The 22,798-nt window shown below is 36.3% G+C and overlaps 2 protein-coding genes across 4 annotated transcripts; both read left to right on the forward strand.

Annotated features, from left to right (window-relative positions):
- Nucleotides 1–563: 563 nt before the first annotated feature.
- On the forward strand, nt 564–3,853 carry LOC140788465 (pentatricopeptide repeat-containing protein At1g73400, mitochondrial). Its single transcript, XM_073137716.1, has 2 exons — nt 564–2,660; nt 3,588–3,853. The coding sequence occupies exon 1, from the start codon at nt 800–802 to the stop codon at nt 2,579–2,581; it is 1,782 nt and encodes a 593-aa protein (XP_072993817.1). The 5' UTR covers nt 564–799; the 3' UTR covers nt 2,582–2,660; nt 3,588–3,853.
- Nucleotides 3,854–5,014: 1,161 nt separating this feature from the next.
- On the forward strand, nt 5,015–21,312 carry LOC140788466 (uncharacterized). 3 transcript variants are annotated; one of them, XM_073137717.1, is made up of 16 exons: nt 5,018–5,282; nt 5,396–5,473; nt 6,620–6,703; nt 11,468–11,517; nt 11,641–11,694; nt 12,444–12,496; nt 12,896–12,968; nt 14,182–14,243; nt 15,873–15,941; nt 17,014–17,119; nt 17,341–17,411; nt 19,490–19,590; nt 19,982–20,077; nt 20,272–20,339; nt 20,901–20,946; nt 21,041–21,312. In XM_073137717.1, the coding sequence occupies exons 1-16, from the start codon at nt 5,118–5,120 to the stop codon at nt 21,119–21,121; spliced, it is 1,257 nt and encodes a 418-aa protein (XP_072993818.1). In that variant the 5' UTR covers nt 5,018–5,117; the 3' UTR covers nt 21,122–21,312. The 3 variants fall into 3 exon arrangements, with proteins under 3 accessions (XP_072993820.1, XP_072993818.1, XP_072993819.1); XM_073137718.1 differs by lacking the exon at nt 6,620–6,703 and adding an exon at nt 19,791–19,879; XM_073137719.1 differs by lacking the exon at nt 6,620–6,703 and having other exon boundaries at nt 5,015–5,282.
- The last annotated feature ends 1,486 nt before the right edge of the window (nt 21,313–22,798 follow it).

A 22,798-nucleotide genomic window follows, 5' to 3' on the forward strand; every position in this document is an offset into this window, starting at 1 on the left:
GTATAATGACCCATTTCCTTACCGGGTCGGGTATTATTTAACCCGTTTTAGATTATCCTAGCTCAACTCTCTGCATATAATCGTACTCTGGTCGCAGCAGCGTGGGAACCATCTGTGGGTGAGTCGCCGCTACGAACCGAGGGGCACGCCCTCCGGTTGGGACTGCGACTTGCGGCAGGCTACACCAAGGTGGAAGTTGAATCCGACTCATTGGAGTTAGTTAGGATCATGCAGAATAGAGTCAGCTGCCCTTGGAAAATTAAGGGTTTAGTTGCTGAGTGCAGCGCATTACTCAGCTTTTTTGTAAGTTGTCGCCTGAGTCATGTAAGGCGAGAAGGGAATAAAGTGGCCGACTGGGCGGCCAAATGTGGTAAGCGGGGTCTGGGGGCCGCTCGGCTGGGGCCGACGGACTCTATCCCCGTGGAATTATGTAACCTTGTTTTGGAGGAGGCCGTGATCCCCTCAGGCGGATAGGTCAGTCTAATATAGCCAGCTTTTCAAAAAAAAAAAAAAAAAAAACTCTGTGCATATAATACCCAAGTAGCTTGTTGAACCCTGTCTCTCTCCCGAACCCGAACACAAATCGGCTGCTGCAGCCGCTGGCCCGCTGCTCTGCTTTCCCCGATTCTTCTACATCTCGCGGAATTAGTAATCTTTCTCTGAATCCTCTGGTGTGAGTTAGGTTCTTGTTCTCTGGAAAATAGTGTTACGATCCATTTGAGATGTAGTAGTTCTTGCAAGCAGCAATCTCAAATAATTTAAATTTATTTATCGTCCTGCTTCTGATCATCTTAAACTGATGGTTTTGTACCAAAATTTCCAATCTTTCGTCAGATTTCGCTCGCTCTATCGTCTTATCTCAATACCCATTTCTCCCATCTCGTCAAATTTGATCCATTCTCCCAGAATTTTTGCGTCTTCTTGCCCCTCCGGTTCATCGCACGAGAAATTTTCCCTCTTTATTACTCCATTTCGGTCTACTTCCTTATATCCAAATGGGGTTTTTAGCAGTTCTTCTTATTTCGTGAATTTAGACCAGTCGTCTAATTTTTCGGCTAGAGCTTTTTCCTGTATGCCTTCTTTGGAAATTCTAACTACGGATGACGCACGAAGTTATTGTTCAAGCAATGCTAGAGATGAACATTTGGTCTCCGCTTCCAACCGGGTATATGAAACTATAATCTCAGACATCAATTCTAGCCGAAGCTTGGAGAGAACTCTGGACTCTCTTGATATAGAGTTGACAACCGAGCTGGTAAATGATGTTATACAAAGGCTCCGCTACGAGGAGAAATTAGCTTTCAGGTTCTTCACTTGGGTTGGCCATCAAGAAGGCTATACACATGAGCCTGAGACATATAATTTTATGATTGATATACTATCCAGCACGAGATACAAGGCCCGAGAATTTGGAGTTGTTTGCGATATCTTGGATCACATGAAAAGACGAGGAAAGAATTCGGTGCCCCTTGATGCCCTATTAATGATTCTGAAAGCTTACACGGATAAGCATCTGACCCATCTTAGAAAGTTTGCAAAGAAGAAAAGAAGTAAGATGAAGACTCCACCAGAGATTGATGCATTTAACTTGCTATTGGATTCACTCTGCAAGTGTAGCCTTGTCAGGGAAGCTGAAGTCATGTTTCATCGGGTGAAGAGTAAGCTGTCCCCCAATGCAGAAACATATAATATTTTGTTTTTTGGTTGGTGTAGGATCAGAGATCCCAAGAAAGCAATGAAGGTGCTGGAGGAAATGCTAGAAATGCATTATACTCCTGAGAATTTTACATACAATGCTGCCATTGATTCCTTTTGTAGTGCTGGGATGGTCTCGGAAGCAAGAGAGCTCTTTGAGTTTATGAGAACTAAAGGTTCCACCATATCTTCACCAACTGCCAAGACCTACTCTATCATGATTGTGGCTCTTGCCAAGTCTGATATGATGGATGAGAGCTTTAAACTTCTAGCTGACATGAGAAGCTGTGGTTGCCTACCAGATGTTTCAACGTATAAGGATATGATTGAAGGGATGTGCTTGGCTGGAAAGGTTGAAGCTGCCTACAAGATATTGGAGGAGATGAGCAAAACAGGTTTTCCACCTGATATCCTTACATATAATTGCTTCCTCAAGGTTCTTTGCAACCTAAAAAAGCAGGAAGAAGCCCTTGGGCTTTGTGATAGAATGATAGATGCTGGTTGCGAGCCAAGTGTTCATACTTATAACATGCTGATTACAATGTTTTTTGAGATCGGAGAGTCAGATAGAGCAATTAATATATGGCATGAGATGGATAAGAGAGGATGTGAGCGTACTGTTGATACGTATGGAATAATGATCAGCGGGTTGTTCAATTCTGAGAGAATGGAGAATGCATGCTCCCTTTTGGAAGAGGTGATGGACCGCGGACTGAAATTGCCATACCAAAAGCTTGATGCCATTATGCTGTGGCTATCAGCTGTTGGGAACCTTCGTTTGATCCATTGTCTGTCTGAGCATATGAGGAAATTTTACAATGTAGCTATGGCTAGACGATTTGCTATAAGCCAAAAGAAGAAGAGCATGAGTTTGAGAAGGAAATAATTTTGCAGGAGTCCATGCAGTCATTAAGCATTTTCTCAGATCAAGAAGAAGCAAGCTTGAGGCCTGTTTAATGTCCATTGTAAGTGCTAGTTAAATTAGGCCTCTTGCAAAAGGATATTTCGAATAACTTATTGAATCATTCTTGGAGAGCATTTCTGCAGCACAATTCAATTAATTTAATTTGAATTCTTTAAACTATTGAGTAGTGGTGGATCATTATGTTTTCTTTTATGAGAAGGTTTTGATTTTCTTATATCATATGTTCTTTTTATCCATCAAATGTATCTAACCTGTACGTTGTGTTGTATTGGTGAAATTATAGCAAGATAGCTTTCTTTGCAATATATCCCCTTGTGCATGCATTTCAAAATTAAAGAAGTGTTTTGAAGAAGAACAATGAATGTACAGTCAATAGGTTTCCAAGATATAACTTCATACAAACAGTAGAAATCTTGAATCTGACTCTGTCAAATCATCGGCTGATTTATATATAATTATATACATTCAATACTGTATGCTCTTCTTTTAACTGATGTTGAATCCTTTTCATATGTTACATACAAAAGTCACATTATTTTCCTTTTCCATTGATGTAGTTGTATAATAGTTCATGTGACCATGATCATGGTGGCCACGAGTTCCTTAGTTTGTTTACTCCGAGTAGTGACAGGAACTTTCTATTAATTGTGAGGCAATTCCTAGGAGGTCACTGGGATACTTGGTTCAGAATATAAGACCATGAAAGTAGGCTTTTGATCAGACATTTACTTGTTTTTGTCTAAAAAGAAGCAACTCTTCTCCTTAACTCCTTATGGCTCATGGCATTCTGTTATAAACAGACTGTTTAGTCTTCTGGTTTATGTCTTCCCTCAATGTTGTGAATTTCAGAAAGGCTTTTGATGAGTAACTTAAATATTGAGTAGTTTGCATATGTTTAACAAAAGATCAAGACAAGAGTATTACACTTAAAAACTATTGAGTGATTCTTCATTTGATATGACAACAGAAGCTACTGGATTTTGCATGTTTGGCTGATCTGGATGACGCAAATTTTACCAAAGTGAAGTAGGTGAAGGATGTACTAAGATGCAGTTACAAGCAGACTAAAAAGTTAATTTCCTAGTCTGGTATGGAAGCTAGATTTAATTGAGCTTCTGATGGCAGCAACGATCTGCACAGAACATGGCAATTAGCATTCCCAGTCACACCAATTCATAAAATCTCTATGTTCTTCACTTGTTGCAAGACAGACTACCGATAACGCACTTGCAGGTTAAGTCATGCAACTTTTTATAGTCTTTTTTTTTCTCTCTCTCTTTTTCCTTTCGTCTTATATGATTCACTATAACTAGCATATTTACTAGTTTGCCTCTTATTTCTATTTTTCTTTTATTCTTATAAGGAGAAAGAAGCATTAGATTATTGGAACCATTGGTTCCTATAGAGTTTTTAAGATTTTAATTGTTGTAGTCATGATCTTCGATGGAATGCCTGATATCTCAAAATCTATTGGGCTCTTTTCTTGTGCTCATATGATGTGGCTATCAGGTCAGAGAGGTAAATTTTCCTTCATTAACAAAATCTATTAGAGACAAAGTGAATAAAGCTATACCATTACCGGTTACTAAATGTGTTTTTTAATGTTATTCATCTTCGACGTTCTCTCCATTAATCAGTTTTAATTGATTATTGATCCTTGTGATCGAAGCTGCATTGCATGTGAGGAAACAATACATCAACTTTTTTTGTATTATAGAAATTAATGCATCAATTTAATGCTTGCTCATTTAATTCCTGTTTTGAAACTTACATAATTAGCTAACTTTTTTTTTACTTACTCCAGCATTGCAGAGATATGGCCTGGACATAATTAGCTAACTTTTTTTTTTTTACTTTAACCTAATTGTTCAATGGGTAGCAAGAAATGCCACAGTGCTTTAGACATCAAGGAGCTCAGCAGTCATGAGGTTGGAGATAAGCACCTGATTCTTCTGAGAAAAATAATTTGGTGTTTGATTAGTCCAATCAGAGATCAGGAATAATGGATTAATGCTAATTTCTAGAATTTGTGTAATTGCCAGACATGTTTGGTTCTAATATATATCATGTTGCCAGATAAATGGTCTTTGGCTATGCCTTAATTTTGAAAATATTTTTAGTGCGAATCCTTAGTTTATTTATTTGTGTACTTAATATTTCAATATTTGATAGATTTAAATATTCTATAATTGGGGATAAATCAAATTTAAATAGTTCCATGATTTAGCAATATCATAGTTCCCTATAACCTCTTGGAACAAGAAGAAAAAGAAAAAAAATATGAAAATGATGGAATAAATCAACAAAATGAAAACATAAATAATTAAAGCTGAAAGTGATATTTACGAAAACACCAAAAAAGATTCACCATCGAGCTCTACTTTTTAATATTCTCTCCATTCTACAACGCAACCGCCAAAATGACAAGAGAAAAAAGGTCAGGGTGAAAGAGGAAAATAGAGAAGTTTCCCCCTCTCTCCACATCGCGAGGAGAGAGATGGCTCCAATTCTCATCCAAATTCATCGCTCCTTTAATCTACCCTCCATCTCCGCTCGATCCCCAACTCGATACTCTCCAATTCGATGTTCTCCGCGCCGGATTTCGTGCCAGAATCTGCCTCCCACGGTGAGGACGGTCACCATCTCCTACTCCGACCTCAGGGTGAGTCTAATCTCGATCAAGCATGCTTCGGTTTGATAGGTTTTGGATCGTTTCCTTCCCAGCTCGTTGTGATTTGTCTTAGCTTCTTCTTGGATGGGTTTTGCCTGAATCAGGACAGGGAGAAGGATTTATCCAAAAAGATCGAGGAAGGGCTCGGCCCTAATGGTTTAGGAATTATCTCAATCTCAGATGTATGTAGTGAGTTCTTTCTACTCATGTTCATTCATTTCCCTTGAAATTATAATGTCCTGATGGATAGTGGAGATTGTCAACATGGTTAACATTAGTCTGGTGCTTCAGTGTAGTTGGATCGATTTTCTTGGCCCAGAATTCCTTTAGTACTATGTGGCAAAATGCGCTACTATAGCATAGCGATTCATGATACATACTATTTTCGAATCGATGCTAACTAGAACATAACTCTTATGTGCAACTTAATAACACTCTTCGGAAGAATGATTTCAATCTTTGTGTTATTATATCTTGCCGAACCAAAGAAAAGGAAAACTAATTATAGTAAAAGCTGGGATACGCCCACAATTGGGAGAAACCATAAGGCATTTGAGATATCTACTAAGCAAGAGAGAATAAAACACATCTTTTGCAGCGATCAACCCTTAGTCGAGAATTATCATTTAGTACAATAAAGGAGTACGGGAGATTTCTAGAGAAGTCTAGAGAGGACAGTATTGGACTATCAATTAGGATTCAGAATGTTATCCGAGATTAGTCTCCCCGGGACAAAGGCACATGACATATAGAGTTCTAACACCGAAGCCATGTTGACGCTGAATGTCAACTGAATGATGAACCAAGAAGCCAAGTTGGTCCAATATGGATTTCTGCATATTCACTATCCTTTCCTAAGGCGAGGAGATTCCTCATAATCAAAGAAAGGACAATCCCATTTGTTTGGATAAAGAGTGAAGCTGGTTTTATCTTACCTTTTGGGTGTTTTATTTGGTAGCCATATTTGCTAGGTTTGTGTTGATATATTTTGTGTTTCGTTAGACCAGAATGCATTTATTTTATATATTACTGATGCTGTAATAGCTAGATTGTTATGTTTCTATTGAAACTGAGCTGTGGCCTTCCTTTGAAACTGAAACAATACAAAGCCTAATCCTAGATTGGATTTGGAGAGAAGAGAGGAAGAGGAGAGAAGATTTGGTGAAAATATTGTGTAATGTGATAGAAATGTACTTAGCCCTATTTATACAAAGTCACCATATATCTAAATAAATAAATACAATTTAACATAATAACTCTAATACTCTCCCTCAAACCCAAGGGGGATCATAAATCGAGAGTTTACTAATTAGATACTCAAAACGCAGAAGAAGAGACTTCGTGAAGAAGTCGGCAATCTGCTCCTCAGTGCTAAAGCGATGGAGAGAAATGATGTCGGCTTGGTACTCTTGGTAAGTGTAGTGCATATCGACTTCAATGTGTTTCATCCTCTTATGAAAAATAGAATTTTCAGCAAGTTTTTTGGCACTATCATTTTCAACATAAAGAAGAGTTGGGAGGGGCAATGGAACACCCATATCACTAAGGAGGTGACGGAGCCAAACAATCTCCTTAGTCACCGCATATATACCACGATAATCTGACTCAGTACTGGAGAGAAACACCACATTCTGCTTCTTGTTATGTTAGAAAATTAGGGAGTCTTCTAGAAAAATGTAAAAGCTAGTAGTAGACTTCCGATCAGACTTGTTACCAACATATTTTGCATCGAAATAAGCTCACAAAGACAAGATGAAAGTCGATGGCATGAAAAGAGAACATATGATGGTGCCATCGAAGAATACGTATAAGAGCAGCATAGTAGGCAGTTCAAGGAGCCTGTATGAATTGAGTGACAATACCAATTGCATGAGAGATATCAGGTCGAGTAATGGTCAGGTAGACGAGTGCCCGGACTAGCTGACAATATCTAGTTGAATTTAGAAGAAGTTAATCATCATCGGGCTGAAGCTTCACATGAAGCTCAACTGCGGTAGCAGCAAGACGAGTGCCAATGATAGTAGCACGGTTGAGAATGTCTACAATATACTTCTGCTGGGGCAGCAAAAGACCGTGGAATGACAGTAATTTTGATATCCAGAAAGTACTGAAGAGGGCCGATGTCCTTCACCTCAAACTAAATTTGAAGATGCTGCTGAAGAGAGCGGATCCCGACCGAGTCATCTTCGGTGATAATCATATTATCAACATACAGAAGGACCCGACCCTGAGCAAAAGAATGCAAAAACATGGATGGCTCAGAGGGACTCTCTTGAAATCTGTAGGCTGTGATAATACTACGAAATCGATCAAACTAGAAACAATGAGCTTATTTGAACCCATAGATAGCTCATCGTAGTCGACATATATAACACGGGAGAAGAGGGAAATTAGGTGGAGTATCCACATACACCTCCTTGTTAAGAAGACTATAAAGAAATGCATTCTTCACATCCATCTGATAAAGAGACCACTGGCAATTGGAAGCAACAATAAAGATAGTACAGACAGAGGTTATCCAGGCAGTAGGAGCAAATGTCTTCTTATAATCTATCTTGTATTCCTGAGTAAAGCCCTGAGCAATTAGACGAGCTTTGTACCTAGCAATAGATCCATCATGCCGATACTTGACCTTGAAGATTCATTTGAGTATGCATCTGCTGAAGGGTCTGAAGCTCATTTGTCATAGCCTGCTACCACTCTGGAACCTGTACGACCTCACGATATGACCTAGGCTGAGGGGTGGAGCAGATGGCTACAAGGAAAGTGTGGAACTGAGGAAAGTATGTAGCGGAAGACATCAGAAAACCATACCAATTGGGAGGGCGACGCTCACGCTCTGAATAATGACGAATAGTTGCAGGTGTCGTCACAGTAGAGGATGGGATGGTCGGAGGGATACTTTCGGAGAAGGGAGGCTCAACTATATGAGAGGGATGCAGCTTTGCAAGTGAAGTACGGCAGGGTTGTCATGGGAGCAGGGTACTCCACTGGAAGAGCTGGAACCTCAGCGAGAGAGCGGTCTGAAGGGGTAGATGGAATTGATAGTAAAGGAGTGTCTACAAGAGGAATATCAGGCAAGTGGGGGGAGATAGTGGGACTAAGGTAAGAAAATCTGAGGGGATGAAAGATAAGATAGGTGTAAGGAGATCTAGAAAGGATAAGTCTGAGGGAGCCAAAGTATCGAAGGTGAAGAAGGGTATCTCTTCCAAAATAATGACATGGCGTGATATCTAAGACGATGAGCATAAGTATCATAACAACGACAACCTTTAAGCTCAGGACTATATCCTAGAAAGACGTATTTAGCTGCTTGAGGGGATAACTTATTGTGTTCATCCGAAGGAAGAAAAACAAAGCAGGTGCACTCAAAGATACGAAGATGACCATAAGACAATGAAGTACTATAGAGACGCTCGTATGGGGTCACACCATCAAAGACTGAAGATTGAGTTTGATTGATTAGATAGATAGCAGTAAGAAGGACTTCAGCCCAATAAGAATGAGGACTATAAACCTCAAAGAGAAAAGCACGAGTGGCCTTAAGAAGATGACAATGTTTCTGTTTGGCAACACCGTTCTGAGCAGAGGTATAAGGACATGAACCCTAAGGTAGGGTTTCGACAGAAGTATGAATTAAAAGAAACTCAAAAGAAAGGTACTCCCAATCACTGTTAGATTAGAAGATCTTAATAGATCGATAAAACTAAGTATGAACCATAGAAGATAAATCATGATAGATTTGACATACCTCAGAACGCTGGTGCATGAGGTAAATCCAAGTGAAACGAGAGAAATCATCAATAAAGCATACATAATAGAGAAAACTAAGACTAAAAGAAAGGGAAACGAGACCCCAAATGTCAGAGTGCACAAGATCAAAAAGAAAATCAGAGGGATACACTCACTAAAAGGAAAAGAGAGGGCTCGATGTTTTGCTATTCTACGGCCAGTACAATGAGACAAACAGAAAAATTGCTACTATCTAAGGATTCAGACTTGGATAAGGTCTTGAGACACTGACTCGATACATGACCTAAATATCGATGTCATAGGTCTGAAGGAGATAGAAGAGTGACGGGACAAACACTTAGACTAGGCGGAGGAAAGTGAAGCTTGTCCAGGTGGTAGAGCCCATGAATCTGATTACCGGTCCCAATCCTCTAGCCTATTGACGTGTCCTGCACAACACAAGAAGTAGAAGATGACACAGTGTAATTAGAGTTCGAAAGCTGCGTAACAAAAATAAGGTTCATTGTAAGACCAGGAACAAGCCAGACATCTGATAAAGTAAGACAACTAGTAGGATCAATGGTGGAGATAATGTATTTAATGTGAGAGATAGGGTAATGAGTCCTATCAACAGTGTGAATATGAGGAAGGGCACTGGGGGCAGGAGTGAGACTAGTGAAAATAGAAGAGTCACCAGTCATATGATATGAGGCACCAGAATAAAAAGTTCAGAATTTAATTATACTAGAGAAAGCAGAGGAAGAAATAGAAGCATTAGTGAAGCTGAAACTCTCATGACTGATCGGACCAAAAGATGCCATTAGAGAGACAAAAACTATCTGCCACATTGAGGGCATTTCGCAATTTTCTGACTTGGGCTTTTCATCGAACACTTGATGAACAATGCTGCTAACCTTGACTCGCTGGCAAATAGATGTCAATTTGGACAGATCTACTGAAAGCATGAGGGCTCGACACTGTAGAATTTTGTCAAACACTTAATAAGCACTTGCTGAAAACAAAACTGCTAAAGAATGAGAGCTCGACGCAGTGAAATTTCATAAAATATTAGGTGGGCACTTGTTGAAGACCAACTCTGCTGCTGTCCTTGATACATTGAACTTTTGTCAAACATCTAATGGGCATTGCTGAAAACATTGTCTGTTGCTGTGTGGCTTTTCGTCAAACACTTAGAGAACAAACTTTCAAGGCTTTTTTGACTTCAATGCTAAGATTAGTGGGCTGTAGAGAGAGTGAAACATGATTCGCTGGATGGTGGAGTTAGTGCGGCTTTTCGTCGAACAGTTGGTGAGCAAGTCTTCAAGGCTTCCTTATCTTCAATTCCGGCAACAATGGGCTGCAGCAGAAGTGAAGTAGGGAAGGTAGCTTCACTGACCCACGGTGGAGCTAGCTGCAAAAGAAGACGGCGTTGTTGGAGCTGTGGAAGAAGCAACGTCTAATGTGGTCGATGGGCGTGACGCGGTTTAGGGAGGCTGTAGCGAGAAAAGCTGATTTCTCACCAGGAATTTGTGGACAACTACTGTCGGAGCTGCTCACAGGGTGGAGGCCATGAGGGAGCTGCTCATCAAAGAACCCGATAGAGATGGTGAAAGGGAAAGGAGGCTGTTTGAGCTGAGTCCCTAGAGATCAAGATGCTCTAATACCATGAAACAATACAAAGCCTAATTCTAGATTGGATTTGGAGAGAAGAGAGGAAGAAGGGAGAAGATTTGGTGAAAAATGTATTGTGTAATGTGATAGAGAGGGACTTAGTCCTATTTATACAAAGTCATCGTATATCTAAATAAATAAATATAATATAATATAATAATTCTAATACAAATAAAATGATAAGAAAAAGCACAGGGTGGTGCCAACAACACCCCCAAAAGTCCTATGTGGAAGCCTTCTACGACTATGAACAGGCTTGTAAGGGCCTTCCACGACAGTTAGGAGGCCTCCTTGAGGCCTCTCGCTGAAGTCGGAGGAGGATAGCGGCGTAGGGCATCCATCCTCACCGCCTTCCTCGTCGGGAAGATGATCCACTTGAAACGGATCATGAATTAATCTTGATCTGCTTTGACTAGATCATCACAAGTGAGATCTGCTTAGGCGGGTCTCTTCTTGTAAATATCTGCTGAAGTGGATCAGATAATATATTTCATGATCCGTTCCACTTCTTTGAGCAACATCGTCATCTTCTTTTATTTAGGGCTCCCCGGCATGTGACGAAATGAGAGATTCCGCCAATGGCAATGGAATCGAACAGGAAAAGGAAGTCAGCCGTGCTGTGGCCAGTCCTTGAGAAAAAGGAAGTCCTCTGTGGTGGAGCTTCCTCATGAGGCTGCCGCAGTACTTCAGTTCTTATATTTGATAGCAAGCTGCTGTCTGTATTATGCAAATTATGCTCTTAATATATTATAACCATCTTTCCTTCAATGCAGATACCACAGTTTCCTGTATTTCGGACAAATCTCTTATATCTGGCACCCAGGCATGCACTTTAAGATTGCCTTTAGATATTTTTCTCTTAGCCCTTATTATTATTATTATTATTATTATTTCGAGTGCAATGCTTTACTAGGAAGATTGAGATAGTTTTCCTTCTATTCACCAGACTAGCAAATCTTCCTGATGATGTGAAGAAGGAACTTGAAGACCCCGATAGCAGGTGCTGGAAATATTAATTTTGTTTGCCTTTTAATGTGGAATTTTACTTGTAGGTACGTGCTAAAGATATTTTGTGTTAATCTGCTTCAGAACACACAAGAAAGGGTGATATTTTTCATTCTCAAATTTTTGCATAAACCCTTCATTCTTAGTCCTATTATCTGATAGTTATACAAAATGCACTGTTGTTCTGGTTGACCTATGGTAGCTGATTGACACAATCATAAACCTTTTTTTGGGCTATTGGTACAGCCTTGAAATTCCTTTTGACCTATTTGTTCAGTTTGTACATTTTTTTATCTATGCTTTGGGGAAGAGGTAGTGTCACATGTTTATTCAAACTCCAAAGAGGGAGGTAAGATTTCTGTAGATAACAAAAGGCTAGTTGTAAATCTTTATTTTGCATCACATTATAGTTAATTGCTGTTTTCTTCAACAAAAAAAGAGTTAATTACTGGTATTATGTATATATTTTGTGTCTGTATATACATGCCAGAGCATCTAATGTCTTGAATACACTTATATAAGGTTAAAAGGTCTGTACATATGAAAGATATAAGCAAACTGAATCTGGTCTTTTCATTGAATATATATTATTCTATTTTTCTGAAACTTTTCAACAGTTGTGGCTCACGGGAATCTTTCATTACTGATGGGAAGTACAATATTCTGTAGTTGATAAGTTTAATTTTGAATTCAAAAAATTACTTGACAGAAACTCTTAGGTATCATCTATTTCTCATTGTATAGGTATAGCTTTGGATGGAGTCATGGGAAAGAAATGATTGAATCTGGTAAACTCGGTAAGTTTCATTGCTATTTGCGTTACAGTTCGTGCTCATGTATTTGAGTTCACAAAACCTACAAACAAGTGTAAAAGAACTCTTCTCTCATAGGGTGGCCTTGATCATTTGTCATTATGACAAACGATACATATATATGGAACCGAAACCTGTGCATATAGTCTTTAATATGTATAGGATATGCCATATATAAGAATTGAAATTGGGCTCAACAATTAAAAGCAAGAAAGGAATTGCTTGAATTTATAGCAGCTGTATTTGCATCACGAGAAAGTTCTGCAGATCTGCAATCTAATTTGTAAACCGATCTACTTCTTACGAGTTTAATCGGTATAATTTTTATGAACTCAGCATTCTCTGGATATTCTGATATACTTTTCTCCACTCTGCTCCATGTAGATACACACAAAGGATCTTTTTATGCTAATCCAATTTTGGACACACCTACAACTGATGTTGCTCTAATGCTTCGGTATAATCTTCTTTTTGTAAAACATCATTGTCTTAGTCAATTAGCATTTTTTTTTCCAAAAAAAAAAGGCAGTTATTTCTTCTGATAATAATGATATATATATAATATCTATCTCCTGGTTTAATGATTTAAGCATGTAATATCTATCAGGTATTTGCTAGGTGTTACTTCTTGCAAAATACATAAAAGTTGATAAAATACTTTCATGAACTATATATGTAACCATATCAAACAAGCAGCACATTATGGACATCTAATCTTGTTGTTTGGAACAAAGTAGGAATTCATTTCTTAATGTTGCTTATTAATTGGCAACAGAGAAACAATTGCTGACTGCATTGCTTTGTTGAGAACACCTGGTCATTAGTTGCTAACAATCTCTCCTTGCATCTGCATCTTTGTAAGGGTATCCTCATTTGTAGCAGGTGAATGCAACTTTTTTGTTTGGCCCATTTGGTTGGCTACTTCTATTCTTACTAGTCTATATTACTTGCAAAACTGGGTAATTTGGTCAACTCCTGAATTGATTTTGACAAATGTAGAAATTGATAACAGTCCCTAAACTCCCTCTTTTCAGCTGAACAGAAAAACCTAACCAGATCATTAAAACATTTGGTCTTCTTTGAGCAAAAAATCTGCAGTTGCCAGTTTGCTATAATATGTCATTGTTTGATTGCTTATGATGCACTATGCTCTGCCTATTAAACTTCAGAAAATTTAAAATTTAGCAACTTTCGGGACTCAATATACTTATTTAATTGGTTTTGATATCATGTTTTGTCAACCTCACCTTGTGTCCTACGAGTAATGAAAACTAGAGAAGCAATGGAATTTTTTGTCCATTCTTGTTTCACTTTTTATTTTACACGAATTCTTTGGCTTTACTTATTAACCAAGTTAAATGTGGTTTTTAAGATCGTCTTATGATAATTTCTCCTAGGGTCTTCAAATTTTCCTTGATACTTTTGACTAGACTGACAAGTAAGATTGTTTTAGACTTTTAGTAAGGTTTTGCTTAGAATATGCATGCAATTAAATGAGTGGTTATTTCATGTTCTAGAAGAAAATGCTTATAACATGACTTTAGTATAAACCATTCCTGTTGTTTCCAAGAAACAATTATATTGCTTGTTAGTTCCATATTAAGTTACAATTGTCTAGATATCGTTTCCTGCACCATTTTCTTGGAGATATTATTGAATCAGTGATATAGGTACCCATCATACTGTCGACCAAATAAATGGCCCACCACCTCTTTACCTGAGCTTGAAGAAGGTAATTGTTTTTTTGTAACTAGTTAAGTCATATCTTTTGGCTGCAATTATTGTCTGATTCTCTCAATGTTACTGCAAGGCACCTATCTATTGATGAATTTGTTTTTATTTGTTTGGCTCTTTTTCTATAATGTGCACTTATGATCATCCATGTAGTGGAAATAATTACAAAATTTTAGCTTGATTCAGATAACTTTCTGAATTATCCTCTATATCTTAGATTAGACATTTATCAGTTAAGCTTTTTCATTTTTCCCTCGATCTTCAATTTATATATTTGTAGGGCCAAGGATGGCCGTGCTAGTCGGCACTTACCGTGCCGACCGGCACTTGCCGTGCCAGTAGAGGCACAGCACTTGGCACGAGGTGTGACAGTGGCACACCCCCGTGCCGATCCGTGCCGTCCGGCATAGCCTTGTGCCGGTCATGTGCCAATGTAGAGACTTTTTTTAAATTTTTTTTTCTATTTATATCAATCTTTATCAAATCAACTTTACTTATTTTCTTAACAAACATGATATGACATGTAGAACCCATTTTTTAACTTTTTATTATTTTCATCGATTAACTTTTGTCATTTGTCATTTTTGAAATGATAATTTATTTGTCATTTTTTAAAATTGGAATGACAATTCATTTGCTAGACCTAGACAACCACAAAGATGAATTTATCAGAGACAGAAGAAAGGAAAGGGATCATCTCAAGCTCAATATGCTTATAGTCAGATAAAGAAAGGACTTGAGTCTATAGGTAGCAGGACATCAGGAGAGGTGCACCCATAGGATGATATGAGTTCATCATCATTACCATCATATCAATCACACCCACCAGAGCCACAACACCCTTATTATACTCTATATCCATAATCTGCATATGCTTATGGTGTGTCTGTGCCTATGCCGGTCATTCCCGTGTATATTTAATATCTATATCATATCATCGAAGAATTACAAAATTCTTATTTCTATAAAGACTATGTGAGACATTATAACGAGCAATATTATTAGTGGATAAGTTTTGAAGAATATCGACAGTATTTAACGCAACATTTCCATATTATTCTTGTGCTAGCAAATGAAGTTTTTGATCTTCCTCGTCATTCTATGTTCAACTAGATATTAGTTTTAATTATTGAACTATTATTAATTATGTATTGAATGTTATTATGTGTTCAATTATACTATGGAGTATTCAATCATATTATGGAGTGTTTAATCATTAATATTAATTTTAATGAATGTATTTAATCATATTATGTGTTGAATAATATTTATATTCAAATGTTGTTTTATCTTTAATAAAATAGGTTATTTATGAAAATAATCTAAAGATAAAACATTCTAATGTAGGTTTTAAATTTTAATACATATATTTAGACAAAAAAAAATTAAAGATTGACATACCAAAGACCCAAAAACATCTCTAAACATCTTAAAATTTTTATTAAAAATATTATAGGGGGGCGTGCCGAGGCATGCCGCTTGGCACGCCCCGTGCCATTGGCACAGCCATCACTGATGTGGACTAACATTGTTAATAGACAATAATTGCTTAGTAAACACTGATAACATAAGCCTTGGTAGGCAACAAGAGGCAATGCTGATGATATTTTTCTTTTTCTTTTTCTAGCATTCAAAGCTCTTGGAAATCTGATGTTTGAAGTTGGCCTGATGTTGGCACATCACTGTGATCAATATGGTATGCATTTAGGTTAATATTTTGTAGACCTTATAATTTCTGAATGAGCTTTCAATTTTAGATGTCATTCTGGACTTGGAGTTTTCTTTCTGTCAGAGGGATTCACCTCACAGCTTGTACACCTTAAACAGCATTGTTATTCTCAATTTGCATGCAGTCGCTCAAGGTGATCTTATCTGTATGTTGCCATATTTAGCCTGAGAGGTCAAGTATATCCAAATCAAATAATTAACAAACAATTTGATATTAATTAATCCGTGGTCATATTTACATGGTTTATTTATTAATGTCCATATATCAGTGCCATTAGGTAATTGGGACCTAGGATACCCTGAAAGGTTTGTAATGATAGATTCTCATCAGATGAAGCTCCTCAACTGTATCAAAATAGAAATCATATTCAAATGTAATATTGGAGAATTATCGGTTCTATTTTGTTTCTGTTATAGAGAAAGAGGTTTGGAAATAGTTCTAATCGAAATATTGATAGCTTTATTGGCTATCCAATCATGAAGAGAACTCAACTTAGTGATAAGTATAACTTAAATCTTAACTAAACCTGGTTTTTCTATTATTTCCATAAGGATATCTTATTTCTGGCTTTCTGCATTCTTTATCACTGTTTATTTACAGTGGATGATATGCAATTGGGGTATTTACGATAACCAATATTCCCAGCAATTTATGCAAGGTAACTATCCCCGAGTAGCTTATGAGCTTGGAATTACTTCCCATGAACATAAGACACTCAAAATCAAGTTTGCTAGAGGACCTAAAGGCTAAAATTTGGAAGAAGATTTGGTAAATTTGAGTAAGTCAAGAAAAAGTACTTAAATAAGTGGAAATAGTGACTAATGAAATGTAGATCTGTAGATCTAGCCTTTAATGGATCATTCTCTTAAAGTTAGACTGAAAGCTTGCAATCAAATCGGGAAATTTTTTTTCCAATTTGTTAGGCAAAATTTGCCAATAGTTCTTTCCTTATAATTCCAAATAGACTTCTACATCTTTTCAGTAGGCATCTTACAGTAGGAACTTTCTCTAACTCTTTTTGCTAATGAGTAATGACTAGTGCTGAAAGGAAAAAGAATGCACGAGAATGAAAGGCTCGAGCAAATACTGAAACGTTCCAGGTGCCACAAAGGGCGTTTGCTTTATTACTTTCCAATGCAGCCGAGGTAGGTCGAAGATCTTTTACTTGCATATATTTAACTACTTCCCATTTTGTTCTCTCTTCTAGTTGTACGGTTTGAAACAAGTATATTTAACTTTAATGCTATTCTTACTGGATTCTTATCCCAGATGTACTGTCTGGAATACTGAGTTGCCTTCCAAGAGAATGATAGATTTAAATTCTCTTGATAAATTTATTTATTTTTTTGAATCTTTTCACTTGTAGTGAATCAAGAAAAGATACTGGTTCTTTGTCCTCATGGTGTGGATGGCATACAGACTTTGGTTCACTAACAGGTTGTTAAACCTTCATGAATTTTTTTTTAAAAGCTCACTAGAGAGTGCAAAATGTGTTCAATTGATGGAGTTATGAATGAGAAAAAGATTCTTTGGCTATTTGTGGCTTGTTTATTCTCCTCTTTCAATTATTAATCTAGGTTTATATTCTCTCTTTTTTTTTAAAGTTCACTAGAGAGTGTAAAATGTGTTCAATTGATGGAGTTATGAATGAGAAGAAGATTCTTTGGCTATGTGTGGCTTGTTTATTCTCCTCTTTCAATTATTGATCTAGGTTTATATTCTCTTTTTAAGTTGTCTATATTCTATAATTTCTTCAACTTAAGAGTCAACCAAAGCATTTTCCACTCTCCACTTTGTCCTAGGGGCTCAGTGGCCGGGTAGATTTACCTACCTTCCTAATTGCAGTATAAGGTTATGCAACCCCAGAGAAACCCCCTGAGGCTTCCCTGAACATGGAAATAACTCAATAAGCTAGAAAGGGGAGAAAGGTTGGAACTTCTGATTGCATTTTTTCCCTAAATGCTCTGAATTCATTGACTTGGGTATCCTTTCAGGCTACTTCAGTGTCTATAGCATTGCTGTTGTCTATTTAGGGACTTTATCATAATTTAATTGAAACAACAATGTGCTGTTTAAGTGTCTATCATCATAGTTAAAACTTATAACTTAAGAACTGTTATGAAGAGCCTATGTGGCTTTAAGCTTTTTCTTCCTTTTGTGATTTTGGATAAACTATCAGGCAAAAGATGCATAATGGAGGTTGGTGATTAATGATGCTAGATAGAACTGGTTATTCTCATGGTTTGAAGGATCGGGCGATCCGGGCCGATCCTCTTTCACTAATTTTCTCTTTTTCTCTCTTTTTTTTCTCTTTCACTATTTCTCTCTTTTTCTCTCCCTACCATAGCTATTGCTTCTCCGACGCAGAAATGCAGCTCGGGCCAACTCCGTCGACCCAGATCCAACTTTGATGACCTTGGCTACGTGATTATTTTATTTTATTTATTTCTCTCTCTCTTTTCTTCACTGTAGCTTCTTCACTATGGTAGAGTTTCTTTTCTTCTTCTTTTTTCTTTTCATTTCTTCTACTCTCTCTTCTTCGTTGCAGCAGTTTTAAGTAAGTATTTTTTTTAGTTTTTAGGCTGCATATGTGAGTAATTATTATTTTCTCTTTTTTTTTTCTTTTTTTTAAAATTTTTTTGCATTCCTAAATAATATTTACATTTTATGTAATTAAATAGCCCAATCCGAGCAGCCAATACAGCCGATTTGGCTGATACAACTAATATGTATTATTTTTTCAGGAGGCCGATCTCAATCCTAATCCTGATTTTTCGAACCTTGGTTATTCTAATATTAAGTGAATATAATGTAAGGATTTTTATGTAATTGCCACTTAAAACTTTTAAAATATCATAATTGCCACTAAAGTTTTTTTGACTCTTTTAGAATTGCTATCATCGTTAATTTTTAACAGAATATTCCTAACAGATTATTATTAAAATTAATAAACACATGTAAATGATTAAACTACTCCCCTTTTTAAATATTGTATAAATATTTATCAACAATTTTTATCTTATATAAAATAAGATACATTTTATTGTACTATGGTATTAGGTATAATATTAAGATAGCTTTTAAATTATTTTTAATAATTTATATAAAGGGCAAAATAGTATGTTTTAGATATAAGTTGTGTTAATTATGATTAGTTAGACTTAACTAATGGAATGGCATTTTTGAAATAGCACAATGATTTCAGTGGCAATTATGATATTTTGAAAGTTTTCGGTGACAATTATGTAAAGATTCCTATAATGTAACCTCAAATTCTTGAGATTGTTTTTGATGTCATTCATAGGCAGAAATGTAGTTTCGCAAGTGATTAGCTAGAAATTCTTAGCACTATGTGCATTTTGCTTAGAATATCAAACTTTTAGGTTTTCCTTTTCTTCTTATGAAGGATCAACATCATGTCATTTCAAGTTATTATTTATGGATGATGCTGAGTTTATTTTCATATTTCTCTTTATTCTGGAACTTTAGCAATCATAACTAAGTCATACTTGTAGGTCTTACATGTGGCTTGTTTACAAGAAATTCTGTAAAGATCCCTTGTCCTGATGATGCTGCTGGACTCTATGTTCAGACACGTAAAAATCAAGTTGTTAAGGTAACATCTGGCTACCAACAGAGTAAGATAATGACAGTATCTTTATGTAGATGGTTCCCATTTCTTTGTTATGTACTACCAGAGTACCAATTAGGAAGATTTACTGGATCCACCAATTATTTGGGATAAAGAGGATGTTCCTTGATATGCTTGTTGCGGAGCTTGAAAGTCGCTGATGTTTCTTTGTTATGTACTACCAGTATATTATACCACCCAATGAACCAATTATAATGGTGCCAATGGAAGTGGTCGCTGACCCTGACAATATAACAGGCTATATTTGTAACCTGTCAGTCATGACTAGAGAGCTCTATCTTCTGAAATTAATATTTCCTTTGCACTTGATAACAAGTTATGTGATATTATTCTGGTTTCCATATTGTTGCTTTAGGTTATCTTTCAAGAAAATGAATTGGCTTATCAAATTGGTGAAACAAGTGAAATACTATCAAGAGGCCGTCTCTGCGCAACTCCACATTGTGTACAGGTATACTACAAACATTTCCATGGTAAATCTCTTCTACTATACCTTATATTTCCTCTGTTATTGTACACATATCAATATGATTACCATTCAAAGTTCTAGCCATGCAACACTTTCATTATAGTAAAATCTACTTATCCTAATTTAATGATCTTCTGTCGTGACATCATCTAAGTCTCTTATGTTTTGCTTCGTAGGCCCCTGATGGTGAGAATGCTTTTGGCGTGGAGCGTTCTACTTTTGCAATGTTCATGCAACCTGATTGGTATGCTAATATAGGCATCTACATAAACTCGAAGAAATTTATTAAATGATTGACAACTGTCTCACACATTTTAGTTGGAGTGGATTAACACTCCAAAATTTCCCCCAATTGGAAGCAGATGCACCTCCCACCAAATCTGCTGCATCTTTTTCAGATAACCTAAAAGCTCTAATAAATGAACTGTTTGTATTATGATATATAATATCATCAACAAACGTTGCTATCATCTTGGAAAGTTCCATATTCGGCCAATGATGCTGGAGCCTGATGCATTTACCAAACAGCTTGATTCTTTGATCATATGAATTCTGTGGTTTGTCATGTTACATATGATCGTGAGAATCAGAGCCTTATAAATATGTGCAAACTAGAATAGTATTTGCGAGAACTGATTGCCTGAATGTCTAGTTTCCTTTATTTTGATTATTTCAGCAGCATCTCATAATAAATCCTGTCTCTTTTCGTGCTTGTCTCTTGAAGTTAAAACTATGATTCACAGGTTTTGAGACTTCTACCTTGAGCTGAACAGTGTTTTTTTTTCCTTTTTTTTTCATTCGGTAGGGATGAGAATCTCAGGTTTCCTGAAGAAATTCATCGTCACCAAGAGGTATGTCTCAGGAGCTTTTTTTTTTCATTTTCAATTTGTAACTGTCAAAATTTGATTTTTCATTTGGTTTCTTTTTTCTGTCTTACCCTTGCAGTTGATTCCACCTAATGGAACTCTTACATTTGGGGAGTATTCAGAGACACTCATTAACAAGTACTACCACCAACTTACATGAGGAAATCTAACTCGCTGTATATGCATGGATATCTTGTTGGACAAATAAAAATTTGTACGCTGTACTTCCTCCTTTTGATCATGATGATGAGTATAATCATCATCGATAGAAGCTAATAAGTGTAATATATGGATGGTATTGCATCTATCTCAAAAATATTGTAAAATGGAAATAAACTTATTTTAGAATAAGCCTCTTTATTCTTGTGTAGTAACTAAACAACAATTTATCTTATTCCGGTATAGTAGTTCATTCTTCTCTCTCATATTATTCTATACAACTTTTAAAAAATAATTGAATAATAATCTACAATTATTATTTTGTTCTTAGATTAGACAACACTCAATTATACGTCAGTCAGCTATAGTTAAGATTCTCTCTCCACTAACTCTTCTCTTAAATACTGGTTATCTCATCTACAGTTTAAGAAAACTCTCTTATTTTCTTTTCTTTATTTTCTCTAGTGTATAGCTATTTTACAGAGTGCAGACTTATAATTCTGCATTATCCCGCAGTGTCTTTTTATATTCTCTAGTGCATGATTATTTTACATTGAGTGCGAGCTTATAACTCTATATTACCCATAGTGCCTCTTTATATACTCTAATGCATGATTATGTTATATATAGTGCATGCGGATTTATAATATTGTATTACTCCGTAGTGCCTCTTTATATCATCTAGTGTATAGTTATTTTACATAGAGTGAGAGTTTATAATCCTACATTATTTCGCAGTGCTTTTTTATATCCTCTAGTATATAGTTATTTTACATAAAGTACAAATTTATAATTCATATTATTCAGCATTTTAAGTCCGTAGTTAAAATTAAAAAAATATATTATTATTTTATAAAAATACTATTTACTACTATTTCAACATAAATTTTATATCACATTAAATATAATTATTACTTCTTATATAATATTAAACTAAATATTAGAATAGCTTATTCTAATATTAGCTCTCTTTTTCTTCTTCTTCTTCTTCTGATATTAAAATTTAAAATAGTTATACCTAATGCACTCTTATTCCACAAAACTGCATCCACTTTCTTAAAAAGCTATTTCTTGCGGAAGTTGTACTCTTTTTCTTTAATGTACGACCAGCGTTTTCATTGAGAATTCTATACTAATTTAGACGGCTACAAGCTGTTGTGTTTTCTCAAGTGGTCTCCCAGCTGTGATTCTCGAATTTAGACAAAATAGTAGGAAACTTTTTTCCTGTATATATATTTTTTCTTCCAATTGCAGATTGCACTATTAACGTTTTAGTAATGAGAAAAAGGAATCACCTTGTACCGGATCAAGTTCAACACGTTTGAGTGGATGCGATAAAAAAGGAGATTCTATTCGATTCAGAAGCTCTGTTATTGCAAATGCACCATCTACACCTTTAGTAGCAAGTGTGCAAAACCTACCTCAGAATATAGGAAAAATAAGAAGTGAAGCACATTTACACCAACAATCTTAATACAGAATCAGATATACACACCAACGATCTTAATATAGAGTCAGGTATTATATGCATAACAAACTTCCCAAGACTTGTATAACAAGTGACATCTTTTATAATTTTGCCATTTCACAGGCCACTTTGAGAAGGCATCATATCAGTATTTACCTTTTTTCCCCAGGAACATCACTGTACAAATGACACCTTCTGTGATCTGTCTAA

This window comes from Typha latifolia, chromosome 5 (assembly GCF_019914945.1).
Source record: "Typha latifolia isolate L0001 chromosome 5, TyphaL0001v2, whole genome shotgun sequence".
In the NCBI taxonomy this organism is placed as follows: domain Eukaryota; kingdom Viridiplantae; phylum Streptophyta; class Magnoliopsida; order Poales; family Typhaceae; genus Typha; species Typha latifolia.

Coding starts and splice junctions, on each gene's coding strand:
- LOC140788466 (XM_073137717.1), top strand. CDS start 5,118: ATGGCTCCAATTCTCATCCAAATTCATCGCTCCTTTAATCTACCCTCC. Junction 5,283..5,395: donor TCTCCTACTCCGACCTCAGG/GTGAGTCTAATC, acceptor TGCCTGAATCAG/GACAGGGAGAAGGATTTATC. Junction 19,591..19,981: donor GTAAAAATCAAGTTGTTAAG/GTAACATCTGGC, acceptor TTGTTGCTTTAG/GTTATCTTTCAAGAAAATGA.
- LOC140788465 (XM_073137716.1), top strand. CDS start 800: ATGGTTTTGTACCAAAATTTCCAATCTTTCGTCAGATTTCGCTCGCTC.